A 22,500-nucleotide genomic window follows, 5' to 3' on the forward strand; every position below is an offset into this window, starting at 1 on the left:
CGGGATTCCCCTAATTTATTATAAACTTTTATGGGACATGACAGCAAACGGCGTGTATCGCATGGGGGTGGGTAACACTGTGCGCTCTCTCTCTCTCTCTCTCTCTCTCTCTCTCTCTCTCTCTCTCTCTCTCTCTCTCTCTCTCTCTCTCTCACACACACACACACACACACACACACACACACTCTCTCCTCCCCCCATATTTTTCTCTTTCACACACACGCACACCCCCCCCCTTCTCTCTCTCTCTCTCTCTCTCTCTCTCTCTCTCTCTCTCTCTCTCTCTCTCTCTCTCTCTCTCTCTCTCTCTCTCTACTGACAGTATTTATTTCCAAATCTAATCGAATAGACACGTAGATAACCACGCCTCTCGGACAATCTTCATAATGTAAACAATGGCAGTGATTGGTAGACACAGCAAACTACACAGATTTTACTATCGATGTTATGTGTTTAAGTAAAATATCAAGATATGAAGTGAGTAGAAAAGTGCCAGAAGACAATAGAGAATAAAAAAAAATTTTTTTTCCGCGGCGGTGGTGGGGTTTGAACCTGCGACCTTATTGGTACGACAACTCCGCCTGGCAGGTGAGAGCGTGGCTCTACCGTGTGAGCTATCCACGAACACAAAAATATTCGTTTCAAACCCAAAGTCATTTCTAGATCCCTCTCTCACCCACTTCTTGAGATCGCCGATTCGTTCACCACCATCGCGAAGTAATTTTGACCAGCAGTTAAGCTTAATAGCCAATATTCTCATCACAAACATATAACATAGAAACGATTGAGACATTGAGTATGCTCCGGTGTATGGGGTGAATTTTTAATTCAGAAAAGTGAGTGGAGCAGGCACTTATGTTGGTAACAAGATATGAAGTGAGTAGAAAACTGCCAGAAGACAATAGAGAATAATTTTTTTTTTTTTCCGCGGCGGTGGTGGGGTTTGAACCTGCGACCTTATTGGTACGACAACTCCGCCTGGCAGGTGAGAGCGTGGCTCTACCGTGTGAGCTATCCACGAACACAAAAATATTCGTTTCAAACCCAAAGTCATTTCTAGATCCCTCTCTCACCCACTTCTTGAGATCGCCGATTCGTTCACCACCATCGCGAAGTAATTTTGACCAGCAGTTAAGCTTAATAGCCAATATTCTCATCACAAACATATAACATAGAAACGATTGAGACATTGAGTATGCTCCGGTGTATGGGGTGAATTTTTAATTCAGAAAAGTGAGTGGAGCAGGCACTTATGTTGGTAACAAGATATGAAGTGAGTAGAAAACTGCCAGAAGACAATAGAGAATAAATTTTTTTTTTTTTCCGCGGCGGTGGTGGGGTTTGAACCTGCGACCTTATTGGTACGACAACTCCGCCTGGCAGGTGAGAGCGTGGCTCTACCGTGTGAGCTATCCACGAACACAAAAATATTCGTTTCAAACCCAAAGTCATTTCTAGATCCCTCTCTCACCCACTTCTTGAGATCGCCGATTCGTTCACCACCATCGCGAAGTAATTTTGACCAGCAGTTAAGCTTAATAGCCAATATTCTCATCACAAACATATAACATAGAAACGATTGAGACATTGAGTATGCTCCGGTGTATGGGGTGAATTTTTAATTCAGTAAAATATCCACTGTTCAACCGCTTGATCAATAGAACTAACACAGAAAACGATGTGTAAATTTAAACGTTTATTATCTGATCAAGAAAATCGTGTGATAACTAGTCACCCATTCGGTGGTATAAAGACAATAACAATGATAAGTGATTGGTCGATTTCATTCACGTTACTGTTTATAAACAAGCAACTATGTTTGTCCGAACACGTGTGAGGGTGTGTCACAAATTCCATGTTTTGATTGGTCAAAAATCTACTTGTTAATTGACTCGTCAAACTCCAAATTCCATTCCCAGCATCAGTTTCAGATTCGTGCCGACAACAAACCGTTTTGATACGATTGGTCACATAATTCAATCTAGTTATTTATCCATCCACCCATCCGTGAATCAGTCAGTCAGTCAATCTGCTTGCCTGCCTGCTGATCTAAATATCTATCTACATTCGGTGGAGTGGTGGATAGCTCATACAGCAGAGCCACGCTCTCCCCGGCTAGGCGGAGTTGTCGTACAAAGTAAGGTCGCGGGTTCTCTATGTCTTCTGGCACTTTCCTACTCACTTCATTTCTTTCTGTCTACCTACATATTTAACCTACCAATCCATCCTTCTACCTATAGAAGGAACGAAGTTGACGAGACAATAAACGTTACAAGTTACACACAGTTTAGTGTGTTGGTATATTTTATCGAGCTGGCGAATGTTGTGAGTATCTTATCAAAACGCCTAGTATCAATACACAGACAACAATCACACTCACACACACATAATACACAATGCAATTAAGGGTATACATTTTGATGATGTAAACAAAAGTATTAGGTATTATGGTCTAGGTAGAATAGGAACAAGTAACAGATTGGATTCATAAAGTGACTTGTATTATTATTATAGAAAATGACGGTGTACTGTATGTAGTAAGTAGTATGTGCATTAGAATGCGCATATTTATATCAGTTTGTATGTCTTGTTATGACAAGACTGTTGCACTATTTTAAAAAATAACAATAATATTTTGGCCATAAAACTCGTCCTTCAGATATCAATCGATTAAAAAATCTCTCAAACCTGGGAGGTCAAGGAAAACTTCGAGAAGTCCCAGGTTTGAGAGTGTTCGACGAGATTAGGAAGGACGAGTATTCTGGTCTTAATTTTAAAATGTGGTTTGTTTATTGTTGTTTTGTTTTGTTTTTTGTTTTTTTTCCCAGAGTAGAACAGATGTTCACTATTCTGTCGTAATCTGGAAAAAAAAAACATTTTAAAATTTGCCCAGAAAACGCGTCCTTCAAATATCGATCGATTTAATGACCCTCGTTTTGGAAAAATCTCTCAAACCCGGGACTTCGCGAGGTCTTCCTTAATTCCAAGTTTGAGTTGTTGTTTTTTTGCCACGATTTAAATCGATCGATATTTCAAGGACGAGTTTTCTGGCCAAATTTTTAAATATGGGTTTTTCCAGGGTACGGCAGTATTGCAGGAAAAAATAGAAATAGAATAAGGTTACAATCCATATCGTTATAACCTTGTCTGTTTGTTTTGTTTTGTTTTGTTGGGCTTTTTTTTAAAGGCGTTAAGCTATATTTTCGATTTATGACAAAGACTGATATTACAGAAATCAGAAATTCGTTCTAGCCCCACGTGCATTTATTTGCAGGTCTGATAACCCAATTCCTCATGGGCTCATTGTTGTAATGGAAACCTCAAAAAATGACGCAAAATATTGTCCATTACAATGTTAAACTAGGCCATAAGTGGGTTCAGATGTCAGACCTGCATATATGTACACATTGCCCTAGCCTTAACTCTCTCCTTACCACCTACAGCAAAATCGTCACATTTGTTACGATACAATATACATTTTTTTAAAAATTCAGATTTATTTTGTACATCACAAACTTTGAAGAATGATCCTCGTTTAATTAAGAACATAAATTTGTTTTGTAGAGAACTTCTTTGAGTTTAAAATATCAATTTTTTTTCCTGCTTGGTAAGCCTGTCATTTTGGGAAAATACTGAAAATCATCGGTAAGGAGAGAGTTAAGCAAGCATTTTGTTATAGACATAATGCGTGACTGAGGTAGTGCATCGTGATCAGGTGTCAAATATAAAATTATTACCGGTTGCCTGTTAGCAGCTTTCTCTCCGCCAAAGGAAAAAAAAAATATTTAATAAAATTAGATAGGCCCATTTATATTATATAAAAGCGTCCTCCGTGTCACAGACGCCGGCCTAGTTAAACGCTTTGAGCATGGTTCGTATAAAAGCACATATTATTTTTCCCGGGATGAAAGAGACATTTTTTTATTTCATTGTCTGTTTCGATTTTAGTAGATGGTATGAGAAGCAAGATAGGTTTGGTTTGTGTTGTGTGTTGTTTGTGTGTGTGTGTGTGTGTGTGTGTGTGTGTATGTGTGTGTGCTTGTGTGTGTGAACGATTATGTTTCAGCCAAAGTAAATTTGTAATTTAAGCGCTTAGAGTCTGGTATCTCGGAGTTATAGCGCTATATGAGTTTTCAGCATTATTATTATTATTATTTAAAGCCACAGCAATCTATAAGAGGGATTTATGTATGACGTGGAGAGAGCACTCGCTTCACTCAGAAAGGGACTGAGTTGTATAAAAGCTAACGTTACATTTCCATCGATGAAAAAGACAATCACAACCTTTAAGTCAAAGCCACAACACTTAGTAATCTTAAAGAGTGGTTTATGACGTAGATAGAGCACCCGCTTTGTACACAAAGGGACGGGTATCGATCCCGGTTGCAGTCGAAGATTAAACAAAAATTCTCCCCCCCCCCCCCCCCTCCCCTGTTCAACCGGCAGTGATTGTGGGTAGCTGCGTGAGTTCGCTGTGGCGGAGAGTACTTTGCGATAAACTAGAGTCCTAAATAAAGGGTAAGCAATTTCTGCTGTCCTCCTTTTAATGCTATAAATTACGGCTCCATGGGCCACATGGATGTAGACTGAGTACGTAGTTTACGACTTTTCATTGTGATTGAATTATGAAAGTCGTCGGTAGAATGAGTGAGTATTTCATGTCAATATAAATCTATCATCAAGTCCCGTGTCACACACACACACACACACACACACACACACACACACCACCACCACCACCACCACACGGCTACAACACACCACACACATCGATAAACAGAGACAACTAACCATGGCCAAACAAAACTGGGATTTTAACCACAGATGTCTAGTAATATTGACTGTATGCAGTAAGTTAAGATAGATATCTGTGGATTGAATTTAATCCACGTTCATGTTTTATGTCTAAGATGTCATAGCCAACTACCCAGCCGACGCCCGGACCAAGCCATTTAGACGACACAGCCTCTATATCATTATAAAATAGGGAGTTTCTTTCCCCTTGACATTTAAAAAAATGTATTTTGTTTGTCCTTTATTTTATCAGCACTTAGAGTCTGGTGTCTCGGAGTTACAGCGCTATATAAGTTTTCAGCATTATCATTATTTTTATTATTATTATCATTAGTATCATTATTATTGTTATTATTATTATTATTATTATTATTATTATTATTATTATTATTATTATTATTATTATTATTATTATTATTATTATTATTATTATTATTATTATTATTATTATTATTATTATTATTATTATTATTATCACAATTTTTAAAACATAGACTTTCAAACTTTGGTATGACACTTGCCCTTTGAACTGGTGAGTTTGGGGTTTGAGTCCCGCTCTAGCATAGTTGAGTCATTGGAAAAAAAATATCTCTCACCGCACTCAGATGTAAAATGAGTACCTGGCAGTAACAGGCGTCATGTATCGTTCTACATGTTTTGTGCTGATGCTGACTTGGGACCCCTTGTATATCGCTTTGAGCACATTTGGTGGATATCGCGCTATATAAATGCTACAGTGTTCAAAGTTCAAAAGGTACAGATGTAAGATGTTTTGTTTGAAAGAAGGACATGACCTGAACACCAACGGAAAATAAATAGGTCAAATCCCTAAGGTCATGCATCAAAGACATTTGTGGGAAAAACAAAGGGAGGAGGTCAGAGGGCAGTCAACCGAATCAAACACTAACGCGGGGGCGGGGCTGCGGGCAACGTTTAATTTCTTCTTCTTTGTCCTTATTTTCGACAACTAGACCTAGGTAACTTATGGTGATAATAAAAATGATATTAATAATAATAATAACAATAATAATAATAATAATGATGATGATGATGATGATGATGATGATGATGATGATGATGATGATGATAATGATAATAATAATAATAATAATAATAATAATAATAATAATAATAATAATAATAATAATAATAATAATAATAATAATAATAATAGGAAGGAAGAAGAAGAAGAAGAAGAAGAAGAAGAAGAAGAAAAGAAGAAGAAGAAGAAGAAGAAGAAGAAGAAGAAGAAGAAGAAGAAGAAGAAGAAGAAGAAGAAGAAGAAGAAGAAGAAGAAGAAGAAAAAGAAGAAGAAGAAGAAGAAGAAGAAGAAGAAGAATCAACTACACATTTTGTGACAAATATAAAAAAGAGAAAATATATACTCAGACTAAAATTATGCAAACTCAAACATTTCAGTACTTAAGGTGCTTTCTAAAGGCACTTTAACTTTAAGATGGGTTGGATCTGAATTTAAAAGTAATGCCAGTCCCCCTCTTTAAAATAGGAGCTGTTACTGTTACATTCTACATTATACAAGATAACGAACTGAACTGAAGGAAGAATATTTATTGAGCATCATTTGAGAAAAGGTATAAAATATGACGGAAGTGATTGGGCAGATGTTAAAACATCCCCTATGATTCTTAGGTTTACAGAGGAGATATCATTCAAATGGTATTACAATATGTGCGTGACAAAGGATCTTGAAGTCACCAATGACATTTCTGACTGGCAGCCAATGAAGGCCTTATAAAATAGGCATAAACAATGTGGCCAGTTATTCAGATCAAAGATATCATTCTGGCAACCAGCTTTATTTTGAACGTATTGTAATCTTTCTATCGCATAATTTGGGAAACTTACTCAAAGAGCATTACAATCTCAATCATCAAGCCTAATTAGAATAACTGACGACATTGATATCTTTCTTGGTTCGAGATCAAGACATTGTCTCATTCTGCTTATACATGGTAAATAAAATATTTTGTCAGTTCATGGGATGCTTTTTTGGTTATTTGTTTGTTTTGTTTTTGTTGTTTTGTTATTTTTTTTGTGTGGGTTTTTTTGTTTTGTTTTTTGTTTGTTTTGTTGTTTTTTTTTGTTTTTTTTTTTTTTGGGGGGGGGGGGGGGAGGGTTGATATAATAAGCAATTACTTTATGATAAAAGATATAAAAATAGACATACAAGATTATTTCCACAAGGACCTCCATTTTTTCTAAATAGAATAATAATAATAGAGGAGCAATGAAAATCATTATGTAATAAATCCAATGTATTTCTGTTTTAGACTGGTGTTAGTGAACAGTATCATCAATAGACAAAGCGAAGGAGTTATAGGACATGAAGTGTGGTTTGAAGTGTTTGGTTGATGAAACAGCACATTTTATATCTTATATTATAATAACACTGTCCAAGCAAACGGCATTGCTTACAACCTACATCGAATTAAACATGTTTTTACGAGCTTGTGATAATTTTAGATCATATAAAACCCTGTAAACACTTCATGCATATCTATTACATAAATTCAAGACAGTTTTTCTTTGCACCCCAAAATAAATTACAACTTCCTCATGCATTGGCCACCTGTCATAATAGCTCACTCCACAAAATTACCCTCTAATTTCATGCAACAAAACTTTTCAAGGTTGAAAAACAGCCCTACTTGCTTCATTTCATGACTGAGGATGAGAATCTGCCACCATTATTAAAGATAATAATATCTTTTAAAGTGTCAAAAGCGTTATAACTGTCAGTGATTTGGATATTCTTTGGTAATTTAACCCTGGAAGAAAACTCTCTGATAGCCATATGCCACTGCCAGGTTTCTCATCATAATTATGCACATCAAATCTGGTTTGTCTTAAGAATTCATCATTTCAACACATTGACTAAATGTGTTTTGCTTTTGATCATTTGTTTTCAATTGTTTATATAAAAAGATTTTTTAAAAATGAAATTGAATTTTCTGAAATATCAAGTAAACTTATTTAATAATTATGTTAATATGTGATAATATATCTTTATAAATTGAAATTTGAACAGTAGACTTTTATATGGCAGAGCCGGGAAGATGAATGAATTCAAGTGGTTTAATATAAATACATGTCTTATGCCTCGGACCAGCATCAAAACTGATGAGAAAAAAATCTTCATTTCATTTTGAGGATAACAAAGAAAGAATTTGAGGTCATCTGCAAGACAAAACAACCTGCTTTTGTGGTTAAAGCTTATTAGAAAAGGTTTCTATACACCATGCTGATTGTGCAAGTCCAACTGTATTGAATATAATCTATATTGACTTTTGACAAAGAAGAGAAAAGTGTGTTCATCGGTTATTGCAAAAGAGTTATTGATAGAAAATGAACACATATTCACTCATTTGAGTGAGACAAGTGTGTAGCAACAGAGACATAAAACCTGAAGGAGACATAGGGCCACAAATAATGACACATTTATTTAATTCCAAAAATGATTACAACAGCGTCAAAAATAATAAAATACCAAACATGGATGTTTGTTTGTTGCTTTAGGTCTCTTCCAACACAATTGAGGTTATATGAGAGACCGCTGAAACAAAAAAAACAAACAATCTAACAAAAATAGTACAAATGTCAATCAAAATCATAACCTAAAGATATCATAAGCTAAATTATAAATAACCAAGAACAAACAGGCAGAGGATTTACAGGAAAAAAATATCCCCTGTCAAAAATACAATCACAAACCAAAGAAGCAGGATAGGCTAGTAAAGAGAAAAGAAACGACACCACTATCGGATCGTACACCCATGCGAACATCATAGGTATATGATTCAAGGGTGATGCTCCCATCCAACCACCCGCAAACATGGATGAGTATGTCAATTCTAACATAATATTACACAGTGGTCACCATCAAATAACCTGCCTTTCATTACAATGAATCACTACTGTTGTGTATCTATTACTTCCACTGTTAGCATTACCCATCAAATTTATCACCTCCTCTGTAAAAGTAATAGTAATAGTCACCTTCTTTCACAGAGAACATAACAGTAAAACAATACTCAATACTAATCAAATAATTGTGTAATAGTAATAGCAACCATATGATTCCAAATTGGGTTCAGAGACATGCCTCTCGATGTAAACAACAACCAAAAATAGGCAACCTGTGTAATTGTAAATGACAAATCCATGCAAACTGATCTAGACTCTTGAACATCTTTGTCTGACTGGTTCTATCAACCATCTTGATTGCCATTGAACAAAGCAAGTCATGTTTACGCTGTGTCTTTGATTTCAGGGTACTATAACAAAAGGCATTTCATTCAAGTACGACATTTTATATTATCAGTGTTATATCTGATTGGGTATCAAATCAAAGATCAGGAAGGCGTTGTCTCTTTTGGTTTGGGTGGGGAACAGCCTAAAGCCTAAACCAGCAGGATGTTAACGGTCAAGAAAATGTATGTAAAATGTAGCAAGGAATTCTTATTCAGAAATGAACAGAAACAAATCTTTCCTTTATCCTGCCACTTAAAATTTCCCCTATTAATACCCTCTCTCAGCACCGTCTTCATTGAATAATCAACTCAAACTGATAACCCAGTAATGTTGTCATCCAGAAGGCAAGATTACTAGACTGTGACCAATGTAATGCCCAAATAAAAAGTCCTTCCACCCCCACCCCTTCCTAATAAAAAGGTTACTGATGAACAAAGTAAACCCAATAGTCCCACAGAACTACTATAGTCTTAATAATCGTTATCTGCTCCCAGATTCTGAACAGGGGATGCGGTATTGGGTGAATGATCTATCAAATAGTACTTTTGACAAGATCTATTATTACAAACAACCACCCAATCACTGAGAGACCAAAATGAAACTTCAAAGTATAACCAGGATTATACAGGTTAGTTAGTAAGATGCTCTAGTATTGATAAAGTGAGATGATCCAATCAAATGTGCATATAAAATAATGATTCCCACACATCAAGATCGAACACCCACCTCAAGTCCTCCTTTCTATCCATCATCTAATAGACTATGGAATGGCCTACCACCTGATGCTATGGAATTTGACAGCCCAGACATTTTCTATCAGTTGGTATCACTAAGTATTCAACAACATCCTCAAGCTCCAAAAGTTTGAGAATCCTTCATCAATTTCTCTTTTTTTATCTTCTAATCTTTTTTAAAAAATTAAATGTGTAGTTCGGTTTTCTAATTTGAAGTTTCTACATAACAGAGAAAGAAGGAGAAGAAGAAGAAGAAGAAGAAGAAGAAGAAGAAGAAGAAGAAGAAGAAGAAGAAGAAGAAGAAGAAGAAGAAGAAGAAGAAGAAGAAGAAGAAGAAGAAGAAGAAGAAGAAGAAGTAATATATGATCGCCAGACTCAATTGTATGAGGTTGAGATTAACCCGGAAACAGACTTTACATTATAAACAATCAAATCTAAACAATTCTAGCTGGGTTTTCTTTCATTTCAATGTTAGGAAAATGCATTCATCTTTAAAAACATTTCAATTTCTATTTGACTCAAAGTTTACAAAGTGGACTCATAGGTAATATTTTGTAAAATATTTTATACCGAATTGCTGTTATTTTGAGATTTCCGTGTACAAAAAGTTTGAATATCATCTTGTATTGAGATAAATATAAAATGTAGTTAATCAATGAAAGGCTACACAATGTGAACAGGGCAGTGAAGACCAAAAAGAGGGAGTTAAAGACAAGATGTCCGTACTCACCAGAATTGAGAGAATCTAGTTTGACAGGTAATCCAGCTTGGGCAATGGCCACTAGTTTGAGTGCAATGTAAAATTGACTGCGGCCAAAATGCCCCAATCTTTTGGCTCCACAAAGCTCTGTGATCTGAAAAGAAAAAAATGTCCTGACATGTTTAAGTTTGTTTGGGTTTGTTTTGTTTTGTTTTGTTTTTTTGTAAAAAAAAAATTCTAGATTTGCAATTAAAAGAATAAAGGGAGATGATTTACAAGGAAAATAAAGATCATCTCCTAAAACTAATAATGTACATTTGACTGCCCTCTGAGCCAAAGACTCCAGCCAGGGCTAGGACAAAACCAAGTTATCTTATTCCAAGACAAATAGCAACCAGAAAATGAAAACAGGGGGATGGTTCAATCAAGAATGACCTACCCGCCCACCATGGGAGGTTGAAAGACCCCACCCCCAAAATGTTTAAGGATTCTTCTAAGCGTTACTTAAGTGGTTCTTATAGTTACTATAGTTATTGGTATTAGCAAGAACAGTAAAACTTCAGACTTGCCAACTTTTCCAGACCTGCCAACCTTCCCAGGATGAAAAATGTATTCTATAACCCTAAAAAGTGTATTTTTTAGCAAAAAAGTGTATATTGTCCGCGTGAGTGAAAAAAAACTGCGCACTATACACAAATTTATATAAAAGCTAACACCAAACCCAAATCAAAATAAACTCTGATCTTCATCATTCAAGCAATCTCTAGTGATTACAAAATTATCAATTTATCAAGAAACTAAAACTCAATGACCATTTTAAATTAGCATAAGGCTCAGAAATTGCAATATCTAAGGAAATTGCTTTCGAAACACTCATAAAAAAATGACCAAAAGGCCCCAAACATGTACGTAGTATTGATGCTAGTGTCAGTGGAAGAAGTGGTGGTTGTTGTAGCGATGGTGCTCTAGTGGTGGTGGTGATGATGAAACTGTGGTGGCAGTGGTGGTAGAAGTGATGTGGTGGTGGTTGTGGCAGTGACAATGCTGTGATGGCGGTTGTAGAAGTGGTGATGCCATGATAGTGGTGGTAAGAGATGATGATGTGGGGACGATGCTGATGTACCAAATGAACTTGTGATGGTGATATCTGCTAGCCCAGTAAATCAGTTATGAGTAAGTTTTGAGATATAATATTTGGGAGAGTGGTCTTCAATTCAATACATGACATTTTGCAACAGTGGCAAGATATTTTCCATATATGTTATCTAATGATCCATCTATCTCTCTCTCTCTCTTTTTTTTATTTTATTTATTTTATTTTTTTTTTTTTGAGCATTCACTCCTCCTCCTCCTCCCTACTACTACTACTACTACTTTTACTACTACATCCAACTAATACTACCACTTTGGTCAAATGATGGGAAATTCCTAAGTATGTAATATGCAAAGACAAGTTAAATACTTCTAAAACGGTTATGGAGAATTCATGAGTAAGTTTTGAGATATAATATTTGGGAGAGTGGTCTTAAATTCAATACATGACATTTTGCAACAGTGGCAAGATATTTTCCATATATGTTATCTAATGATCTCTCTCTCTCTCTCTCTCTCTCTCTCTCTCTCTCTCTCTCTCTCTCTCTCTCTTTTTTTTTTTTTTTTTTTTTCTTGAGCATTCACTCCTCCTCCTCCTCCTACTATTTCCTAGGTCAAATAATGGGAAATTCCTAAGTATGTAATATGCAAGGACAAAGCATTAGTCTCATAACGGCAGGGGACCTTGAAAATCTGAGAACCCTAGCAGAGGACCGGCAATATTGGAGACACCTCACACAGGAAATACTGGAAACAGCCAAGGCGACCCGATCTTTCGGTCGAGACGCGAAAGGCATCTAAGTCAAGTAAGTAATATGCAAAGACAAGTTAAATACTTCTAAAACGGTTATGGAGAATTCATTTTGAACCAAATACTGTTCCTAAAGCTGCCCACTTTGTAGTTCAAGACTCGTACAAAATAATTAAGGAAAAAAAGATCATTATAAATTTTATAAATCAAAATACAGAGTAATTTTAGTTATTATAAAGGGAAATAACCCATTTATGTTTAAGTTAATTAGCAATACAGTTTTTAATTGAAGGTTTCAAAGTCAGAGATGTTGGTTCAATTAAATTTTCACTTAGAATTTTCTATTTAATAAGTGGCAAAAGTTTAAATTTGGTCTGAGACTATTTAAAGTATAAAACAAGCTTATATTTATATGCATAATTCTATGCAAATCCTCAAAAATGTAAAAGAAAAATATTGGTGAAAACCGGCATCATATAAGCAACTGAAATGATAACTATAGTATTAAATGTGATGCATCATTCATTCAGAAACACAGTTAACAGTTGGTGTACGACACGTGTGTATCAATGCATCATCAATATCATTCACATCACATATCTTTTAAAAAATCGTATTAAATCCACGAAAATCGTATCCACGTATTCGGGGTCCCAAAATCGTACTAAAATACGATTAATCGTACTGGTTGGCAGGTCTGCTTTTCAGAAACAAAATTTGGGGAATTTTTTGGACAAATCTGGAATCTAAACAGAGGCCTGATAATGATGATAAATGTGGTGGTTGAAATTATGACGATGTTGATGATTTATGACCATTTTTCTGAAAAATCTGGAAAACAGCTGGAAGTGGAAGATAGAGTTATATGGAATGACAACAAATATCAGAAATTTCGCAATAAAGTCTGGAGAGTTGGCAGGTCTGATTTCGATATAAAGAGGGGTGCCTGTAGGGCAATGAATATCCTAATCGTTGCCGAGCATTATTAGGTCCATTTAAAATATTTCCATATATTGTCTTTATAGAGTGATCATGACGTGCTTGCCTCCTCCTTGAACATTTTTACTTTTTAACTTTTTTTATATTAAAAAAAAAAAAAGAATATTAGTGGACTTGTGCCTAGAGCAGATTCAGGCCAAACCGGCCGCTACCAGACTCTATGTCTAATTTCCTTTTGTTTCGTTTTATTTCCCGGTGCATATTTCAACTAACCAAGCAGACGTCTCGTGGGACGTTCTTCTCGCCGTTTCAGTGTGAGCAATCCAGGAGAAGGTACAGAAACTTGTTTACATCGAGATATTTCTCACAAAACGTAAGTATCCCGTTCTTTGTTATGGGTTGCAAGGTGTGGAAGGAAGTTGCTATTTAAGCTATTTATACGTGTTTATAAAGGAGTTCCAGCTCAACCACTGCACTGCATGCTATTTTAGGATCGTTTGATTGTGGTTAGATCGTCTGGCAGTGTTCGGGCTTCATTTTAGCCCCATTGGGGGGTGGCCGGTTTGACCAAAGAATATTAAAACGATTTTGGTGAAACCGGCCGGGTTGATTAAGTTGTTTATTATTATTCTGGACGTCTATAATATTATTTGTTGCAATGCTTTCCTTGTATTTCTGTTGACTAGTCTATGTTTATCATGATTAATATTATTATAAAATTATATTATGTTCACCGTTGTAAAAGCAAACTTTACATTATTAGACTAGCCAGTTTATGAAAACAGAGTTCAAATATCTAAATAAAGTTCATTTTTTCGCATTGTTACAGGCACCAAGATGCCAAGATCAAAGTATTCTCAAGCGAGTGTGGATGCTGCACTTGATGCCAAGATGGACAAGATGGCCGGAAAATACCCTATCCATAGGGTATCTCAGACAGTGTTGGCCGCAGAGGAGGAGAAAAACCTACAGTGGAACCTCCCGATTACGACACCTCCTAATAACGACAACCTCCTGATAACGACATTGACCCGTGGTCCCGATTTTTTTTCTATTTAAGACCAGTAAAAATAACCTCCAAATAACGACGCACTTTTTGATAAAACCTCCGAATAACGACATCATTTTGGCGATTTTCGGCAGTTTTCGTAGATATCTGATACTAAAAATACCGAGTTTGAGTACTCAAAAGTTTATAAAAACTGCTTGAACCAATGAGAAGGCAGCTTTTTTTTGACGAATCTTGGCTGATATGCATTAATAAAAACCAAGGTATAAATGTAAGTGTAAGCAAGTAAACACAAAATCTTGGAAAATGTGATATTATGTGGTGATAGAAGTAGTAGTAGTAGCAGTAGTAGAAGTAGTAGTAGTAGTAGTAGTAGTAGTAGTAGTAGTAGTAGTAGTAGTAGTAGTAGTAGTAGTAGTAGTGTTTTTGTGGGAGGAGGAGGAGGAATTTTGTTTGTTTTAAAGGGTTTTACAGCGCTTGTGACACATCTATGTCATATCAGCGCCAGTAAAAAGGAAGAAAATTGGATAGTAAAAAAACATTCTATATTTACAATTGAAATGACATAAGAAAAAGTAAGACAAAGGGGAATGGTTTAAATAGGGAACAGATGTAGATTCCAGGAGCACACTATCAGTGTACTCAGTTCAGATCACCTAAAAGTCTCATCCAGACACACGCACAAGAACCCTCTAAGAGGAATACACTACAATGTTTTGTTTGTTTTGTCAATGTTAATAAAATCTGGTCCCGCGGGCCTTACCACGCCCACTTTGTCCGCCATCTTGGAAACCTCTAAATAACGACACCTCCGGATAACGACATAAAAACTCGGTCCCGTGGCATGTCGTTATCGGGAGGTTCCACTGTAGTTAAGTGGATGGTGGTCTGTGCCAGGGCAGGTGAAGGGAAGGACAGGGAGTAGCTGTGCCTGGAGGTGCAGAGAATACTAAATGCTAAAGGCAGAGAGACCCCCTTCAAAGACAACAAGCCAGGATATTACTGGTACAAGGCATTTATGGAGCGACACAAGGGGGAGGTGTGGGAGAGAAAAGCGATGTCCCTTGGGGAATAATGTGCTCAGGTATCAGAAGGAAAGATACATGGGTATCCACAACATGCGGACATAGCTAATGTCAAATGGCATTGACATTACCAAGCCCCCCCCCCCCCCCCCCCCCCCCAAGTAACGTCTTCAATTGCGACGAGACTGGTCGGGCGGTGAGATGGATATTGATGAGTTGTGTGGTGTGAATGACAAAGATGAAAGTTTATGTGATTTTTGTGGAAGTGATAGGGACCTGGATGGATGGATTGGGTGCAAGTGTGGGAGGTGGTACCACAGAGGATGTACTGGCAGAGAGAGAGAGAAAGAGAGAGAGAGAAGATACTGGGGATGAATGAGGAGGATATCAGTGTTTTCACATTCGTGTGTAAATTGTGCAAGTGACATGTTATTCCATTGCGTTATGATTATGTACCCTATTAATTGTTTCGAATAAATTATTTTTGACTTTCTCTGTTGAAAATGAACATAAACGGTTTATTTATCTATCTAGACGTCTAGATCTAGTCTAGCTACTTATGAATATATATGGCAGTCATCTTGGGGGAAGGAAACATTCTGCCAATTTATGGAAAGAGTCCTTCAAAGTCCTTGGAGTGCTGGAATTGAACCCTAAATTGACCAAAGACCCGGCATATATTTTACCAACTGAGCCTATGGATCTGCTTTAACTGTTTATGAACTGAAAACTATTAAATAAACAAAAGAAACAGCAATTTTCAACATCTGTGTAGGGTGGCCGGTTTGCCCAAGATGGGTGGCCAGTTGGACCTTAAAGTTCCATAAGTGGCCGGTACTACCAAAATGTCACGAATAACATTTTGCACGGAGAATATGGATAAGACTGCTTAGGGTGCAAAATCGGCTGGTTCACCTGAAACCGGCCACTTGAGCTTTACATTTTAGGACATCACTATACAGCCTTGGTCATATTTCTGGCCAGCAGACTTCCATTCTCTGAGAGAACCACGGATAAAGCTTGTGTGGCCGGTAAGCCTAAATCTACTCTATATGCATGGGAATTTTTGTTAGATGTGGTCTGTTTTATAGACGGGTAAGGCAGCTGATTGATTTCAGACAACTAGATTGTGATTGATATTGGGGAAAACTACTGTTGGAAAAAGTCCACTTGTCATTAAAGGGTAAACTGATCATGTCTTCTGTTAACAAATCTTTCACCTTTGTTCTCTTTTGGGAGAAAAAATATCACTATTATCACCTTACATTCTGAGGACATTGTCTTTGATCATATGCGGATGAGGGTAACCGCAATCTGAGTCTGAGAGAATTCAATGGTGCAAAAAGGCAAAGGCAAAGGCAAAGGAAACAGACTACTTTAGCTAAATGGAGTGTCTACGTACACGGTAGCCTTGCACCTAGCCCCAGAATCTACGTACAAGGTAACCAGGCACCTAGCCCCAGAATCTACGTACAAGGTAAGTGGAAGTGGAAGTGGGCACCATAAGGTAAGGGGTCAGAAAGTCAGCACGAGTTTTAAAAAGAAGTATCGTCTTGAGTGACTCGTATTGTAGTCAAGGACAATGATTTACAGTATCCATTTATGTAGAGAGCTGCGCCGAGGTTACCACTTAGCTTCTTTATCCTTACCAATCATTCGTTTGGACAGAAAATTTTTTAAAAACTTAACGCTTACCGTTAAAAGCAGTTTAGACTTGAAGATGCATTTGTTTACTATTAAAAAACATTCGGTACTAGACAATCCTTGATGAATTTCAAAAGTTGTGTTTGAAATTATATCGTAAATTTTTTCATGATTCATTCCTCGCGAAATCGTGGAGGCTTACGTCTGTTTTCAAGGTGCCGTCGCAAAAAAAACAAAAAAAAAACAAAGGTTTTTTAAAAAGTTTATTGAGAAAAAGATACGGAAAAAAAGTGTTCCTAGATAGGTATGCAATTTGGTGCATAAGTGTAGTAAAAATTGGTGCGCAAAATTAGTTCCTAGCGGATGCGAGACTCTGTGTGTGTGTGTGTGTGTGTGTCGTAGCTCCTCTTTCTAGGGTGTGTGTGTGTGTGCCTCTTTTATTTTTTTTTTTTTTTTTGGGAGAGACTTCGTACACGGTAACGGGGCATCTAGCCTCAGGATCTACGTATACGTAAACTGGTTTACCGTTGCAACCATGGCCGACTAGAGTTACGTCATGGTTGCAACACAAGCAATAGATGGTCCTCGCTATTCTCTATGGTCGTGACTGTGCGCGCTAGTGTGTGTGTGTCTTTTTTTTTTTTTTAATCAAAACATTTTAACCATTAATGGCTAGATTCCATCTTACAATCCCCAAACTCCAGATCTAAGTCTTAATGTTATCATTAAAAGACAAGCCTTGCGATTTATAGAATAATTGAAGCCCGAGTCGAAATATACTCTTACTACTGCTCTCTTGGTGGAAACGATTTATTCGGCATAAGCAATCTGCAGAAAAAAATCTGTGTCACTGTAAAAGGTTAAAATTTCACGAAGTACGCTCCGTGAACCCCCGAGTAACAATCCTTTGATCTACGTCATCAGGCAACCCATTGTTTCTTTCATCTTTTCCCATTCCCCCTTACGATCCTCCCATTCCCCCCGCCCATCTCTCTCTCTCTCTTGTCATAGTGTCATCCCTTCCCCTTCCCATCTCGTAAAATGAGAACGTTCTGTTGTTTGCAGATACATGTATGATTGTTTTGTTTTTTTTCTCTCACTAGGCTAGGATTAAAAACCAAGGCATCAGGTAATAGGTGTAATTTAGTCACGCATGTGGCAGCCCAGCCCGGTAACCCTGTACGTAGATTCTGGGGCTAGGTGCAAGGCTACCGTGTACGTAGATTCTGGGGCTAGGTGCAAGGCTACCGTGTACGTAGATTCTGGGGCTAGGTGCAAGGCTACTGTGTACATAGACACTGCCTTAGCTAAATGAAAATGATGATTCAATCATAATTTACATTAACGTTCATTTATTCATGGTATACTTCTGCTCATATTGTAAATTCCTAATTTGTGAGCAATTGTAAATATTGTAATTGTGGGTGTGGATGCTTGTTTGGTGGTGAAGTGGAATATGTAGTAGTAATGAAGCAATGTGTAGACCTATTTGTTGATTTGTTGATGATGTGAATATGATGATGGATGAAAGATATCTCCATAGTCCTTTCGAAAATAATAGAAGTTTTAGTTTTAGTGGTTTCATGAATCCGAATGTTATTGATTGTTATTCCAGTCTTGACTAGAAATAGTGTCAGTTAATAGAGACAGTTGCGAGATGAAAATTATCTTATGACTATTACTATAACTAGAGAGGTGCGCCGGTGTTACCAATACTTAGCTTCTATACCAGGACAAATCATTCGTTTGGACAGAAAAATAAATAAAAAACTTACCGCTTACCGTCAAAAGCAGTTTAGATTTGAAGATACATTTGTTTTCTATCAAAAAACATTCGGTACTGGACAATCCTTGATGAATTTCAAAAGTTGTGTTTGAAATTATATCCTAAATATTTTCATGATTCATTCCTCGCTAAATCGTGTGTGTTTTTCATCTGTCCAATGGTTGGTGCCTGCCGCCTGCCGCGCAAAACAAAGGTTTTTTTAAAAGTTTATAGAGAAAAAGATACGGAAAAAAGTGTCCATAGATAGGTATGCAATTTGGTGCATAAGTGCAGTAAAAACTGGTGCGCAAAATTAGTTCGTAGAGGATGTGTGTGTGTGTTTCTCTTTCTTCTTTTTTTTTTTGGGAGTGCCTACGTACACGGTAACGGGGCATCTAGCCTCAGGATCTATGTACACGTAAACCGGTTTACCGTTGCAACATTCTGTCAGTGATGGTCCTCGCTGTCGTGACCTCGCGCGCGCGCGTGTGTGTGTGTGTGTGTGTGTTAATCAAAACAATTTTAACCATTAATGGCGAGATCCCATCTTACACTCCCCAAACTCCAGATCTTAGTCTAAATGTTATCATTAAAAGACAAGCTTTGGGATTTATAGTTTACTTGAAGCCCGAGTCGAAATATACTCTTACTACTGCTCTCTTGGTGAAACGATTTATTCCGCATAAGCAATCTGCAGAAAAAAATCAGTGTCACTGTAAAAGGTTAAAATTTCACGAAGTACGCTCCGTGAACACCGCTGTAACAATCCTTTGATCTACGTCATCAGGCAACCCGTTGTTTCTTTCATCTTTTCCCATTCACCCTTACTATCCCCCCCCCCCCCCGCCCCTCTCTCTCTCTCTCTCTCTCTCTCTCTCTCTCTCTCTCTCTCTCTCTCTCTCTCTCTCTCTCTCTCTCTCTCTCTCTCTCTCTCTCTCTCTTTCTTTCTTATCATAGTGTTATCCCTTCCCATCTCAATGTAAAATGAAAACGTTCTGCTGTTTGCAGATACATGTATGATTGTTTTGTTTTTTCTCTCTCACTCGGCTAGGATTAAAAACCAAGACATCAAGTAATTGGTGTCTAATGCCAAAGTATAGATTCTCTCTTTGGCCAATTTAGTCACGCACGTGGCAGCCCAGCTATTTATTATGTTCTGCCTATAACACACAATAAGTGGGATTTTGGGGGTGGGTACGAAAGAAATCAAGGTCATAAGTAACCGTGCACAAGAGCTGTATAGGGAATTGGTTTCTGGGGGTCTTGCAAATACCAAATATTTTATGGAAAGCTCTTTCGAACTCCAAGACGTCTGGTTTGTTTTGCTATCTTGGAACAAACGAAACAGAGATGTCTTGAGGTGTGACCTAGTTGTCTGATTTTGTGACCTGGATGTAAGGTTTTGTGACCTAGATGTATCCTTTTGTGTGTGCAAGCCATGCGGGTAAGTACAGCGATAGCTTGCCAGTTGAGGAGAAAAAAAGAAGAAGCAGCGTATCCGCATTTGAAAAACAAAACAAAAAAAACCCTGAAAAAACAAAACAACAACCTTTTAAAGGCGAATATCAATCTTACTTGGACCAAAAATAAAATCTTACCGTTTTCATCAAAAGACAAAAAACAAATTACAATTTAAAAACTTGGGCTTTTATATAGGGCAATATCCACCCAACGTGCTCAAAGCGCTTTTTATCAATATTCTTACTGCTCTTATGGTGGAAACGTTTTTTTTTTTTCTGCGTTAAAAAATAATACAAATGACGACTATTATTTGAAAACAAAAAAATCAATGTATCTGGCAAAGGGTTAATTGCAGTACTCCTGCATCCTGTGAGACTCCTACAGCACTTGCTAATCATAAAAAAAGGAAATAGCAATCAACAATACTAAGTTGAAAAAAAAAGAAGAAAAAAAGGAGGAGGGGGAGAGCAAACCCAGTAGCAATGCAACCTTTAGCAGCCAAATTCGATCTTTGACCTAACACCAAATCCTCTTTCATCAAAAGACAAGTAACGGCAAAACGATTATAGACAATTGAAGTCCGAGTTGCGATAGTCTGACTGCTCTCTTGGTGGAAAAGCTGTATTCTCCGTTAACAATAATAAAGATAAAAGCAAACTATTATCTGAAAGCAAAAAATTTGCTTCGCTGTTAAGGGGTTAAGAACATCTGCCAGCATCGTTGACATGCTCTACGTCACCAAGCGACACGTCTCCCTTTCGTCTTCATCATGCAACCCCCCCCCCCCCCCCTCCCCTCTCCACTCTCACGGTGGTGGTGGCGGCGGATAAAAAAAGCCTTTTTTTCTTTTATTCAATCAACTTGACTGCTGGTGGACCCTAGGCCTCTCTACAAGTCCAAGAAATAATACTCACTTTTTCTCTGCTCCAACGAAAATATCTACCCCCTACCGGTCTAAGTCTAATTATTTGTAGCAGACGACAAATTTCTCAAAACGGTCACGTGACACTGTAAAAACAACACAGGAAGTCCATGAAAGCTTATTTACGGCATTTCCTTTGAACCGTGTAAACAACAAAATTTCGTTTTCATTCGACTCAACGGGTCAGATTGGCCGGTATTTTTTAACGAACTAAAGTTCTGAAAAATCAAAATGTTTCTTAGAAAGTTGAAAGATGCTAGTTTTTGAAACAGAGGTAGGTTTTTTTTTTAAATCTTTATATTTTACGTGAATGCATGCTCAAGGCGAGTTGGACGTGCAGCGGAGGTTGGTAGGCCAAAGGCCCACCTCTCTATATACTATAATTATGACATGACTTTACTTTATGTAGGTACTTTGGTAAACGTCCATTTGGCCCTCCAGCAGGGAGCCGATAAATGGGCTAGTGGCTGTGACCCGATTTTTTGGACTTTTGAGTGATGGGTCTCAGAAAAAGTTCCATAGATTTTTTGTTTATGGATGGATTTTAATGATTGATGTCTTATTTTCTTCAGGAGAAATTACTCTATCGTTTGGTGTAGTTTATTTTAAAATCAATGACAATTTAGTATAACTTTTGATTATGGATAAAATAGGGTATAATTTAGCTTTGGATAATTAAAAGATTAGAACTTGGTAAATCAAAATTTCATGCTGGCTCGTTTATTTAACATTTTAACTTTTATATAAAATTAAATTCAGGGGAAAGTTGTATACCGCATCCATGAAATTCGTTCCAGCAAAATCCTTACTCAAATATTAGCGGCCATTTTAGACCAGTTTTGAAATCCAAATGGTGGTTACTACCGGAAATGCAACACTTTTCAGGTCACAAAGTCCGTCAGTAAATAACAAAGGCAAATAGAAGACCATTTTTCAGCCTTTAAACTAACATAACTTTTCTTCTGCTTATCTGATTTTCACAATTTTGGTATCATTAGAATCGTGTTGAAAAGCACTTTAAAATGATATAGGTTTCATTGAGCTCAATCCAATTTGAATTTTTTACCAAAGTACCTACTTTATGAAAATGAAAGTGAAAGGGGAAAAAATCACTGACTCAAGATTTTTATCATCATGCTTGTTACATTTGAAAACCTGAATTATATATCTCAATTCAAGTATAAAGAGAGGCGGAAATATAAAGGGTTCTCTCTAACCTGTCTCAATGTTTCGGAGTTGAGACCAGAAGCACAGAAAAGTTCGGAAGCTTTTGCTCCAGTGATTTTTCCACTTCCTTCAACATCGTAGGTTTGAAACAACTCAGCATAATATTGCTGCTCTGTATCACCAAGCTTAAGTGCCTCCATTGAAAATATAGTTTATATCAGCTAA

At 37.1% G+C, this 22,500-nt stretch overlaps 1 protein-coding gene across 8 annotated transcripts in view; it reads right to left on the minus strand.

The window, feature by feature from the left end:
- Positions 1–22,500, minus strand: part of LOC144967657 (ralBP1-associated Eps domain-containing protein 1-like) — a 73,834-nt gene that overhangs the window by 51,195 nt on the left and 139 nt on the right. For all 8 annotated transcript variants that reach the window (XM_078905186.1, XM_078905184.1, XM_078905182.1 and 5 more), the window contains exons 1-2: positions 22,326–22,500; positions 10,531–10,654 (exon numbers count right to left, since the gene is read on the minus strand). The exon at positions 22,326–22,500 is cut by the window's right edge and continues 139 nt beyond it. In XM_078905186.1, the coding sequence (XP_078761312.1) occupies positions 10,531–10,654; positions 22,326–22,475 (274 nt within the window). In that variant the 5' untranslated portion in view covers positions 22,476–22,500. The remainder of the gene's footprint in view (positions 1–10,530; positions 10,655–22,325) is intronic.

This window comes from Berghia stephanieae, chromosome 3 (genome assembly GCF_034508935.2).
Source record: "Berghia stephanieae isolate SIO BIC M18660-M18661 chromosome 3, UCSD_Bste_1.3, whole genome shotgun sequence".
NCBI classification, from domain to species: domain Eukaryota; kingdom Metazoa; phylum Mollusca; class Gastropoda; order Nudibranchia; family Aeolidiidae; genus Berghia; species Berghia stephanieae.